The sequence below is a fragment of the Bacillus rossius genome, chromosome 15, assembly GCF_032445375.1.
Source record: "Bacillus rossius redtenbacheri isolate Brsri chromosome 15, Brsri_v3, whole genome shotgun sequence".
In the NCBI taxonomy this organism is placed as follows: domain Eukaryota; kingdom Metazoa; phylum Arthropoda; class Insecta; order Phasmatodea; family Bacillidae; genus Bacillus; species Bacillus rossius.
The window spans coordinates 48,093,104-48,106,591 of NC_086342.1; the positions used below are offsets into that span (position 1 = coordinate 48,093,104).

A 13,488-nucleotide genomic window follows, 5' to 3' on the forward strand; every position below is an offset into this window, starting at 1 on the left:
ATCTATAAATTCATGAATAAATTCCAAAATTAATCATAAAATCACTCATTATTTAATTTATTGATTTAATCGATTACAGTGAATTTTCCGATCTTTTCTCGAACCAAAAATGTTTATTCTAGTAAAAAAAAACTCTTATTCAATAGCTATAATATGGTGAAAAGTCCTAAAGTAAGATTAAATTAATCTATTACCAGTCTCTAGCAAGCCGATGATAGCATATTGACCACCATCTTGTAAATTAATAATAATTAAATTTGGAAAAAATTAAAAAATAAAATAATTATTTTAAAAATCACTCCATTTACTGATTGATTCGCTGGATTTCAGTACTTGCTTCAATTCTTGATCGATGCAAAAAAAATTATTTTAAATGATCAAAAAAAAATACATTTTCAAGAAATAAAACAACAAAATTACAAACAAAATTTTAAACATAATTTCTACTCTACTACAGGAACGCTTGCTAATGTTAGCATCTTACAAACATACAGTTCTGCATCAGAATTTACTGACTAATTCTTAGCTCCAATCGGATTTTGAAGACCAGGCAGATGCTTTGCCTACTTAGTATTTTTCTTTCCAACAGAGTTTGTCGATAGCCTATTTAAAATACTGCTTCACATCGTTGTAAATGGGAGTATTCACTGTCTTGAATGCACACTTCTTCACTTTGTCCTCGAACGGATATGGTTTGCCATAATATACACAGTCCAACCACAAGTTATACTCATTTTAAAGGTCCGTATGTAGCTACTTCATCAGTAAGCTGATTGATAATGTTTTGCCTCATATTGTCAAAAAAAGTACAAATGTGTTGCGACTCACTAAACGTATTTAGATAGATAATAGTAGTCTTTCAGCGTTCCACGAAATGCAGATTCCGCCACGTTGAATCCGTTATCATTTACCTGTAATGTACCGATCACAGTCTGAGGCTTAGATTCATGTTCAGGCTCAAAGCATTCGGTTGATGAACTTCTGTTTTTGCGCTTGTACGCATACGAGCCTCCAATCTAAAACTAGGAGTCGAAATGTCTGCAAGTAGTTCATCAGTAGGCACACGGACTTCACCTTTACATTTTTTCGCATGCAGTGCAAACTGTCAATACGTGGAAACACAGTACACCCAATGAACACAAACACACACACAGTACACGCATTTGACTAAAATGAAGCTAATTTGAGCGAAAATTCATCTTAGTGTGATACGATATTACCAGTAGGATACGACAATACAGATTTTACTACGAACATTTAACTAAAAGGACGTACATTTTCATGAACATTCTATTCAGTAAGATGCGATCGTCAATTTACAATAGAATATAATGCTTACAACAGTCATTGGCTCCACCAGTCTTTGGCTCCAACAGTTTTTGACTCCAACAGTCTATAGCTCAAGCTGGTTTTGGCTCCAGCTGTCTTAGGCCTAGCTGCTATTTGGCTAAGAGACTAGAAGGCTACAAAGCTACGAAACTTCACTTCATGTAAGCTTTTGGACATACGCCATTGCTAAGCACATGTATGTCTGTAGAAGAAAACTACAAAAAAACCAAAAGACAAAAAACACAAATTAAGCAAAAATTTATGTTGTCAACAGGATATATAGCCTATACCACATAATATTCCATAACAGGAATATGGTCAACAAACAAAGATAAACAAAGAAAAATGGACTAAAAACGAAAGAAAAAAACACAAATGATGAATTGAACCCCAAAAAATTCAGCACAACCGTTGAAACGAGACAAAAACACAACATATCGAAAAGACGAAACAAACACAATAGTTTTTCAAAACAGAAACAAGCCAGCACAACAGTTGAAACGAGACAAAAACACAACAAAACAAAAAGACGAAACAAACACTATAGTTTTCCAAAACAGAAACAAGTTACGTTTCGGGAACTGCTATCTGATCCCGTCCTCAGGCAGAGACGCACATGATACAAAAACACAGGTGCGACTGGTTACGAGGCTACAAGTCTACGAGGCTACAAGTTCTACGAGACTCCAACAGTCATTGGTTCCATCAGTCTTTTGCTCCAAAAGTCTGTAACTCTGAATAAAATTGCGTGACTTATTAAGTAAAAAAAAATTTCGTGCACAGATTGAAATAACCAGAAGCACTCTTAGAACATCAGCAGAAGTTTCGACAGGAATAAAAAGGAACTCACGAATAATATCATCAAAAAATATTTGAAACTTGTTTGTGAACATATTAAAATATATAATTATTTGTTTATTGAATATTTTAGTCCTGATAAAATACAAAGCGAAATTATTTTACGAGTGTTTGCATTTCTTAGTATAGAATAAAACAATTAACCTGCGGAACACATTTTAAAATAACCTTTTCTTTCTCTGCAAGTATGCAAGAAGTACATTGGTTGACTAGCATAGGTACATGTATACTTCCTTTCTAGTTCGCAAAGTCCTTGTGATGTATTTTTCAGGAAAATACTTCAGGCGAATTCAGCACGTCTCGAGTGGGAATTTCGTATAATACATGAACGTGTATATATATTTTTTGTAATAGTTATTTTGGCTCTAAAACTGAACTTTAACTTAGCAGTCTTTAAACCAGGTGTATAAATAAAATGTTTAGTCTTACTGTTGCGATAGATCGGCATATTACGACTCTCTTTGAGGCTGCGTTTTGAAGAGACGCTCTCTGCGACTTGTGTAGTTAAGTGGAACATTTGCTTATTTAAAACATCTTATAATTTTGTAATGCAATAGCAAAACTTTTTTCCCAGTAAAGTTCAAAGTGAATGAGAAAAGTATGTAGTCAAACTATTTTAATGTTATTAATCGAAGGTTCTCAAGGATATATTTCAGTTTCGGTCCTTAGACCGTACGTGTAAAAATATTTTTTAACGCAGTCCTCATGATTTAGTTCGTCGCATTCATTACCTGAAGCAGTGTGTAGCTCTGCTGGCTATAAAATCACTTAAGAAACAACAGATTCAATACAGTTAGGCTTCAACTCAAAGTTTAAAAAATAATATATATAATCGAAGCATATTTTTTTAAGTATAATTCTTAGCCAAATTTAAAGATAATTTAAATAAGTTTGAACTTCACGGATTGTGAACATAGTTAAAAATAATATTTTTTTTTAAGCTAAAGGAGTTTTCGTTTGAAGTATTTCTTTTTTTGGTGCAGCTTTTCTCTTTTCTACAATGCAACTTAACTAATTGCAAGCGCGCGCTGGCGTGGCGTGACAGAAATATGCGAGACAGTTTGTTTCCGGAAGTTGGTAAGACTGGTGCGTTGTAATAATAAGTATTATTATTCTTAAAGTTCGGTTTACTCAATTTCTCTGTGAGATCACTGAAATATGTTTACGCGCATTATTTTTTGCAATTGCATGTTAACTTTGAATTTAACTTATCTATCACTACATGTCAAATAAAGAAGCCTTCAAGAATTGATGCTGTCGCACGTTTGGTGCGAATGTAGCGACAATTAAACATTTTTGTATAATTTTTTTTATTGTCGCGCGGGTAAAGGCGTGTGTTCACAATAATGCAATATTGTGCTGTCGCATCGCCATCTTCGCGTCATTTAGTCGCTCTGTGTTGATACCAGCATGGGTCGCGGAAAACAAACATGTCACAACATTCTTCCGAACTGTTCTGAACTTAGAGAGAAGCGCTCAGGCTAATAACAGGAGTAGCCACAGGGAAAATTCTGGTTCATATTTGAATTCACAAAGTTCTACAGTAACTTAAAAAAAAAATTAATATTTATCTGAAACACCTTTATATAGGCTAACATACTTACATATTTACATTTTTGTGACGCGAAGGAATAATGTGGTTCTGAAGATGGATTATTAATATGCATGTCAAAAATAAGAAAACATTTTTTTAGTGTGATTACACTAAACCCTAGGGTTTTCGAGGAATCTCGGTAAAAAAAAAACGTATAACGACAAACTGCTACGCAGACACCTGGGTAACAAGCACCATATAAGCATGCAAGAGCTGATCCTGATTAAAGTGAGAGATGTGCTTAGAATAAAACCATTATCAATTATAATATACTTATATGACACAAATGTCTCTACAGCAGGGCGAATGAAGCTTCGGCGGTTAACAGAATGCACTGGCCGAACTCTCGAGGTACATGAGCTCGCTCCAACGGCAGTCTTCCACAGGAACCGCGGCCTGCTCGCTCTGCAGATGGAGTGAATGTGTCAGATATTCCCCCAGATCTCGCACGACAGTTCCCTGGAATGTGTTAGCCCTTCGTGCCTCTACACGTGCACTGGTGCGTGTTGCGTGCTGCACTCTTCGCATCACGTCCTCTTCGAAGCCTGCTGCTCGCACAGTTGGTATGAGGCCAGCATTCTGTCAGTCACCTTCGCCTCTGTCACCTCCACCTCTACCTGTTAGGTATCTCCACCTTTGTCACCTCCACCTCTGTATGTATGTTACCTCTAACTCTGTCACCTCCACCTCTGTCCGTTACACCTCTGCCTGTTACCTCCACCTCTTTCTGTCACCTCCACCTTTATCACCTCTATCTCTGCCATCTCCACCTCTTTCTGTCACCTCTGTCACCTCCAACCGTCGGGACACAGAAACGAACGCTGTGCGGAGAAGTTTCCGTCACCCAGTAGCACGTCCATATCCCTCCGTCGCTCCAGGGACTAGATGATGAACGACCACAAGTCTCACCACGCAATACAGGCACCTGACCAACACTAAAACGACAACCAACTGCTGCTTCACGCGTGTGTTCTAGTGTTTCCTGAACAATGCTGCTTGACCATAGGGACGTAGATAGACTCAGCTTGCCACGATCTTTAAATGGTTCATGCAATGGAGATGTTTTTTTTGTACATACGCCATTGCAGTTTTAAACCGTTTGTCATAGAAAAATTCCAGACATTGAAAAAATAAAATTAATAAAAAATACGAAGATAAAAAATTCACACAAAACAAGACTGAGTCAGTTCATGTCAGACAAACGTAAACAACGATGAAACCAAACGACAGCACGGACAAATAATTTTCAACATATAAATATCAAACTGCACAAGAATTCCGTTGAAGGAACTTATTCATGAAAAATAATATAACGACGCATACGAAAACAGTAGGCTAACAACGACGAGACAGATTAAATGCAGACAGACAACAAACCTGGAAAACGCAGCAAAAATATAAACACAGCGATGAAGATAAACAAGTACTATGGACAACACAACAACGATAGCACTGACGAACACAGAAGGTTTCCAGTGACAACAGTTGCGACGCTTCGGGAACTGACATCTGTTCCCGTCATCAGACACAGACTGTAATGGCGCATGTCCGAAAAACTGCATTAGATCAATAACTAATCTTGGTGCCCATTTTTTTTCTAAACAACCAAACCAAACTCATTCCCGAAAACACCTCATATCTCATATGGCTACAGCTTATTCAAAATATTCGCCTATTACGAATATATTTCATTCAATTTAGATTTAAATTAATATATTTATTTACAGTCATTTAATTTCTAATACTACGCAAGTTGAATATTACGCGAAATATACCTGTTTTTAACATTTTTGACTATATACATAAGTTATATGCTATGTATCTTTCAATGCAAATGATTCAGTTCATCTGCCCTAACACTTCCTTGTGTTCTGAAACTATGATATTCAAGTTAATATCCTTGTGCTCGACTTCCAAATTTTAAACGCAATCCACAGATTTTACGTCCTACATTTAATGAAATTTTGTATGGAAAATAAAATTGTAATTAAAAAAATATATACCTATTTGATTTTATAAAAAGATATATATTTACACAAATATATTAAAGAACTTATTTTTTCTTGGGTGTAGATGACTGTAACGTGGCAAGCCGAAACGTCAAGGAAAACATTATTTAATCGGATGTGGTCTTAAGCTAAAGCCAAGAAGATGGTTTATAGCTAGAAGATTTTTAAATGGTTTTTATGTAAAAGCCATTAAATTAAAAAAAAATCAAATTTGGGATGGTTATAATTACAATGAATTAAGTAAACTATTTGCTGTTACAGTTACGCTCATTTACACACACACATACCTACACGAACATGAAAATACTTGCACACATACGTACATGCAAATGTGCACACAATACCTTCTGAAAACGTGGAGTTCATTTTCCGAACTATGTATTTGCCAGAAATTTTCAATTATATATATAAATAAAATTGAAAAAAATATATATATATACATACCTATATATAAAATTTTACTAATAGTTTCGATAGACGTGTAGATTACTCAACTTCGTTTTCCTGTAGTTACTAGAGCTTCGGTGGGAGTCTTCTGTTCTGTCTGCGAATAAATACTTTCAGTATAAGGTTTGCTTACACCTGCATACTTCGCGCTCTCTAAGTTGCCTTGCTTGCTGGTGAAAGTAAATACTTGAATGTTGCATATTCATCGCAGGTTTCTATTACACTTCTTACAACTGCCCTCTAAGTTACTGCACTTAACTTAACTATAACTCTTTGGATGTTCGTCACATTCCAGTGGTGAAAAAATAACTCGGAGTAACAAACCCAAATGTTTTTGGAACGGTAGGTACTTCTTCTATTTCTCCTGAAACCACTCTGGAGTTAGTAGGTAGGTACATATTCCACACCCCCGCGCAAAAAATGTTTCCAGATGTTCGGCAACAACATTACAGTTTGTGTATTTTTACGCATTTCTTGTCAACAGTGTAATTTATCACCAGTGTAAATTAACACCAAATGTTGGTTGATATTCTAAAAAAAATTTACTTTCGTGTAAAAAATTCACAGTTTCCGTGTAAGTTAACTGTTCTTCTGATAGTGTTACACCCACAGTGGCCTAATAAACTTGCAACATCATAAAGTAAAATAACACGTGTTGGGATGATAAGACACCAAAGAAGTGTGTTATTTTACACAAACAGTATAAATTTAAAAAAAAACTATAAGCAAGTGTAAAGTTACCGACTGTTATCTCTGTGTGCCTATCAGGCAACATTCCTTGTGCAAAATTACGTTAACATCTTGTAATTTTGCACCAAATACGCTATTCTAAAAACTCAACGTTGGTGTAAAAATTTACAGTTGCCGTGTAAATTAACGATTCTTTTCAAAGTTTTACTCGTACTGTGCCATTGCAGCATTCAGCTGGGCGTACACTCGTTTTTGCTTAACTATTTGTGTGTTGTTTTTTTTTTGTTTTGGCAAACTGAACGCTGGTTTATTTTTTTTTTTTTTAAGAATTTCTGTTATGAGGTTAATTTATTTGTAATTTTGTCTTTAAGTGAAGGTATGTTTTGTTCTAACTATTTGTATTGTATTTTATTATCACATAATTATTATCCAATTTAAGTGCATCAAGAATCAAAGAAAAGAACTCTGAACAAATTTAATTATTTTAAAGTTTAATTAATTATATTTTCGTCAAGGCAGTGTGCTATTCAGTTTTCGGAACTATTCTTTAAATTGTGCTTTTGTAACTATGTTTGGCTAACTGTGTTATGCCATCTATGGTCACTTCCTTCTTCTTGGTGACCATCATGTGAAAAACTGTATTAATTTCTGCTCTTTATTTATCCACCGCATCCATGCGGTAGTTTCAAGTTTGGGTAGCCGCCTATTGGCGGCTCACGAGTCATGGATCTGGAGTGCTTCCCTATGCCGGCCATGCTATGAACTACTTGTAACCCTTTGTTTGGAGTAGAGGATGTTCTCCTCTCTTTTCTGACGGCTACGGGATTCACTCACTCATGAATTCAGGAAAGTGATTCTTCGTTTTCATACTTCGCATGAAGCATGTGTTCGGCAGTAAATGTGGACAACCTACCTAAATTCATTTTATAAATTTTTCATCGTTTGTTTTTATTTTGTTTTGCTAACATAAATTTATGAATTAAAGTAACGTTAATAATTTATTTATTGTCTTGGGGCCCCATAGTTTTTTTTAATTTAAGTAACAAATGTAACAAGTAACACATGTAACAAGTAACAAATGATATTCTATTTATTGTTTATGAAGATTTATAGATAACTAAGTAATACTGTAATTCTCATAAAGTTTTTTTAATATATCAAATATAACTGATGGTCTGAAAATGAGTTAGTTTATATTTTAAAATATTACCCCCAAGTTAACAAGAAAACATTTCTTATTATTTTGTGAGCTGGTTGTTCAGTCGGCCTACCTTTGTGCTTAACTTCTTTTTCAACCTTGAGGTGGGACACCATTGAGCCTAAGGTTCAGGGCAACTTCCACTGCTAGCCTTTCTCAAAATGGTCAAACCTAACCAGGCTGGGAAAGGTTGGTAGAAAGTTTGGTAGCAGAGCATGGTTCTGGTGTTTTATCCTTGGGTGTTGTGTTGTGCATGCGTAACTTTTTTTTAGCTTGCATGTGTTGCTCCCTTGGAACCTTGCATGGCTTGGGGGTGACAGCAGTTTGGTAGTTCTTTTGGTGTTTTGTATTATTTTTTTTTGTTTGTTCGTTATGGCTACTTTGATTCCCGAGTTTCTCCTTAAAGATGAATTGGCATTTGAATGTCAATTGCGTGGTGTTCCCTGTGAGGACACTACTGCTGCAGTTTTGCGCAAACGATTGCGCACGGCACTTCAGAGTAATTTGACTGTTGATTGTGACAAGTTGGTCAATTTGAATCCCAATGATGAATTTAATCTGTGTGCCAGTAAAATTTTGGTACTGCAGGAATTAGTGTCAAACTTGGATGATGAAAATTTCGTAAGCACCTTACCTCGTGTCAAAAACCGTTTGGCCCACTTAAACAGACGTGTCCAGTGCCTTTTGGACATTCATTCCCCTAAGTTGTCAGAGGTGCAGATTGCATCATTAGAAACTATACTGATTGAGATTCAAAAGTTAGGTGATATCCTCAATAAATCTGAAACTGAGTTTTCGCTTTTGTGTGACCTAACCCCTGTGTCATCTATTGCACAAGTGTGTGACCAACTTGGTAGGTTGGCACTACCTACTTCCTTACCTCAAATTCCAGATGTTTCTCCTGTTCCAGGTCCTTCCAAACAGGATGTTGAACCTGTTTGTAGTATGACAGGTAACCTTGTCACGTTACCTAACCTAACCTATGTTTCTGCTAAACAGCCCGCTAGTGCTAACGCACACATTGTTTTCAGTGGTGTACCAAGTACACATCAAGCAACAGCGCTGAGTAATAAAGTTTCATTTTCCAATGTGTTTGGGAAGTTAACCCACCCTTTAGAAAAAATGTTAAAGGATTTCCCAGCTACCGATGGTCTGCATATACCTAAGTTTCTTCATTTTCTTCAGCTCATTGTGAAGCTACGTCAAAGCAACTCCTTACATGAAGCTCAGTTGCTAGAGATTATTTACCCTTTTACCTTAGGTCCTTTGGCAGAGCGAACAAATTTGGCCATTTCTCAAAATCTTACCTTTGACAAGTACCATGAAGATATCCTGAGTTTTTTTATTCCCTCTAGGTTATTAACTCAGCTTCAGCTGAGCCATTTCAATCGATTACAAAAACCAGGTGAACCTCTTGCAGTTTATGTAAACGAAGTGAAGGAGGCAGCTGCCATTTTTCGTTTACAAGTCTCAGAGCAGGAAGTGATAAATACCATTTTAGATGGTTTGTCTCCTGAAGAGCGATCTAGACTTGTCTTTCTGTCTAAACCCTCTTCCTTTTCTGAACTTGATAGGATGTGCATCCATTCCCAGAATGTCAGATTTGCGGACTACCATCGCAATACACATTTTCCTCAGTCATCAAGTTTCAAGCAATCCAAGAACCTTGCTGGTTCATTTAGTCCTACACAATCTGATCGTGTTTATGTCAACAGTACTGCTAGTGGACAAAAGCAGTATAAAATGCCTGCAAATCAGGTGAACTCAGACCAGAAGCCGGTCTGTTATTTTTGCAAAAACCCTGGACATAAAATTAAAGAATGTAGGAAGTTGCAACAAAAAAACGCTCAGAGCAGGGACGCGAGGTGAGCCGCTTACCCTGCAAACCTAGCCTAAATAATGCGCAATATAACGCTCACCTGTTTCGGCAAACCAAATCAGCTCTTTCTTTTCAAAAATACTTTGGAAGTAAAAATAAGCCTTACCCTGTCTCTAACATAAATTCTCCTAATTTGGTGGGGATAAATCCAGTTCCAGTCCCTCGGATTGTAGTCTCCTTTGGCACTTTTGAAGTGCAGGCTCTTGTAGATTCAGGTTCCTCACGTTCTATTATTTCACATGGTTTGTTTTTAAGGTTGAAAGAGGCAAAACTAGTTAAATCGGTTGAGAAAGGTCACTTTAAATGTTATACCGCCTCAAATGATGTGTTACCGATAGTTTGTTGTGCTATCATTAAGCTGAAAATTGCAAATTTTACATGGAAGTTCCCTTGTTTAGTCTCTAAAGATATTGGTTTAGATTTTATCCTTGGAGCAGACTTCATGTCTAAGTCTGGGCTTATTCTCGACATGCAAGAAAAAAATATTTCCTTTAAATTTCAAAAAAATCTCAAGATATGTTTTACAGATAGTAATCAGAGTCAGGATAATCTTGCCGAAATCAGTGTTGACCAAAACGGTAGTAATACTTGTGATCCTTTGAGCCATTTAAATGATGAACAGCGTCAAGCACTTAAAAGTGTATGTGAACAGTTTCCCAAAGTTTTAACTTCAGATTTAGGCCTTACTAAACTTCTGGAATATGAAATAAAACTCCATGATAAAAGCTATGTTAAAAGTCATCCTTATCGTCTGGCACCTCCACAAATGGATATTTTAAGAAATGAGGTACAACAACTTTTAGACAAAGGAGTCATTGAGCAATCTACCTCACAATATGCTATTCCTGCTTTCTTGGTCCCGAAACCCAATGGTAAACAAAGAATGGTTGTTGATTTTCGTCGTGTTAATCAGAAAATTGAGATTGAGTCAGTGCCTTTGCCAGATTTACATTCAGCATTTCATTGGTTTTCTAAAGCAAAATATTTTACTACCATTGACTTAAATTCAGCGTATCATCAAATTCCTCTAAAAAATGAGTCTAAGCCAATCACAAGTTTCTGTGTACCATGGAACCTTTATCAGTTTACACGTGTGCCTTTTGGTCTCGCCACGGGTGCACAAGTTCTCACACGTTTATTAGATCAAATTTTCCATGATGTAAAATTTAAGTTTGTGTACAACTATTTGGACGACCTGGTTGTGTATTCAGAAAATTTCGAAGAGCATCTTCAGCATCTCAAAGAAGTCTTGTCTCGCCTGGAAAAGGCTGGTTTAACAGTGAATCCGCAAAAGGTTAAATTTGCTGTTCATGAAATCTCATTTCTTGGCCACAATATTTCATATAAAGGCATATCTATTGATCCAGAGCGCACTAGAGCTATCAGAGAATTTCCTCCACCACAGGATGTTAAGGGCATAGCCCGATTTATTGGCATGATTCAGTTTTTTGGCAAGTTCATTCCAAATTTAGCTGAAAAGGCAGTTCCCCTTAACAGTTTACGAAAGAAAAATGTTAAGTTCGAATGGGGAAAGGAACAGCAAAAGGCTTTTGAATCTTTAAAAAATGACATTATAAGTCCACCAATTCTTCGTATGGCAGATTTCTCAAAACCTTTCATCTTACAAACCGACGCTTCAGGTTCAGCAGTAGGAGCAGTCTTGGCGCAAGAATTTGATGGTTGTCGCCAACCTATTGCATTTGCATCCCGGACTCTCACTCAACAGGAAAAGAAGTCTACGATTTATGAACTTGAATGTTCAGCTGTTGTTTTTGGTATCGACAAATTTAGGCCTTATTTAGAGCATGCAGAGTTTTTGTTGGAAACTGATAATCAGGCTTTGTCTTGGCTTTTGGCTCATCCCCGACAGTTAGGAAAAATTGGTCGTTGGGTCATGAGAATATCCTCTTTAAAATTCAAGGTGCAGCATATCCGAGGAACGCAAAATGTTGTGGCGGATGCCCTTTCACGTATGTTTGATACAAACCAATCTAACAAACCTTCAAGCGAAAACTTTTGTAAAGTCCTCGTGACTGATTTTCCATTGGCATTCAAAAACATTCAGTCTTACCAGGAAGAAGATGAGGAATTGAGTAATATTGTTAAAAAAATTAAATCTGGAATTCCACAGAAACCTTATTTTTTATCTAAAGACATCCTTTATTCTAAAATTCGCCATAATCAGAAACGTATTGTGCTACCTAAAGTCTTGAAACCTGTGGTGTTTGAATACTTTCATTCTTCACCTATTGGAGCCCACCTTGGTATTTACAAAACTATCGAATCTATAAGAAAGCATTTTGTCTGGAAAGGTATGCATGGTGAAATTTCCAACAGAGTTAAGCAATGTCGTCTTTGTGCCCTCAGCAAACCTGCTCAAAACACACAATTGGGATTCTTGTCGTCTGAAGTATCTGAGAAACCTATGGAAAAATTATTCATTGACTTTGTAGGTCCATTGCCCAGAAGTAAAAATGGAAACAATATGTTATTGGTCTGTGTTGATGCTTTTTCAAAATTTGTTTGGCTCATTCCCTTAAGAAAGGCAGATGCACCATCTACAATTCGAGCTCTTCAGACTCGTATTTTCCAAAACTTTGGCGTTCCGACATCTATCGTCTCTGATAATGGTAGCCAATTCACTTCTAAATTATTTAAGAGCATGTGTTTCACCCATGGCATACGCCATATTACCTTGTCACCCTACTACCCTCCACCTTCGCATGCGGAAAGGTTCAATCGTAACCTCCGATCAGCGTTAATCGCTTTCCATGCGCAAGATCAGTGTAGTTGGGACAAAAATTTAGTTTGGCTTCAAATGGCATTCAATTACTCCCGCCATGAATCTCACAAAACTACACCGTTCAATTTAATGTTCACTTTTGCTCCAAACAACCCATTATCTAATCTTTGGTGTCTGAAAGAGTTATTGCCAGAAAACCCTAAAAATATTAAGGAAGTTTGGGCCTCTGCCCTTAAAAATCTCAAACGGTCTCACGAAAGGAGCCGCTTAAAATATAATAAGAATAGAATAGACAATCCTTTTCGACGAGGTGATCTAGTTCTTTGCAAGGCTCATCCCACAAGCAAAGCAGTGGATAAAAAAATGGCAAAATTGTCATTTCGTTGGTCAGGTCCTTTTCAAATCCAACGCTTTCTCACGCCAGTCACAGTAAGCCTAGTTAACCCTGACTCAGGAGCATATGTGACTAGAGCACACATTTCACATTTAAAGAGATGTTATTCTCCACCTCCAGTTTGAGTAGACATTGTTTAGGTGCTGCAGAACCTAACCTTGTGCTCACTGTTGGTTTGCTTTTCATTCGGGTCTGTGACTCAGTTGATCGTGGTCTGATCACCCACCGATCCTAGTCTTGACAACCCAGGAAACTTTAATTTACATGTATAGGCCTATAATATTCACTTTGTTAGTTAATAAAGTAACAAGAAGAGATAAGTAAAAAACCCATGGTACTAATTTTAA

General features: G+C 36.6%; 1 protein-coding gene across 1 annotated transcript in view; it reads left to right on the top strand.

The window, feature by feature from the left end:
• The first annotated feature begins 4,201 nt into the window (after positions 1-4,201).
• The window catches only part of LOC134539276 (homeobox protein CHOX-CAD), a 188,014-nt gene continuing 178,727 nt past the window's right edge, over positions 4,202-13,488 (top strand). The window contains exon 1 of the mRNA XM_063381099.1: positions 4,202-4,280. Coding sequence (XP_063237169.1) covers positions 4,202-4,280 — 79 coding nt within the window. The remainder of the gene's footprint in view (positions 4,281-13,488) is intronic.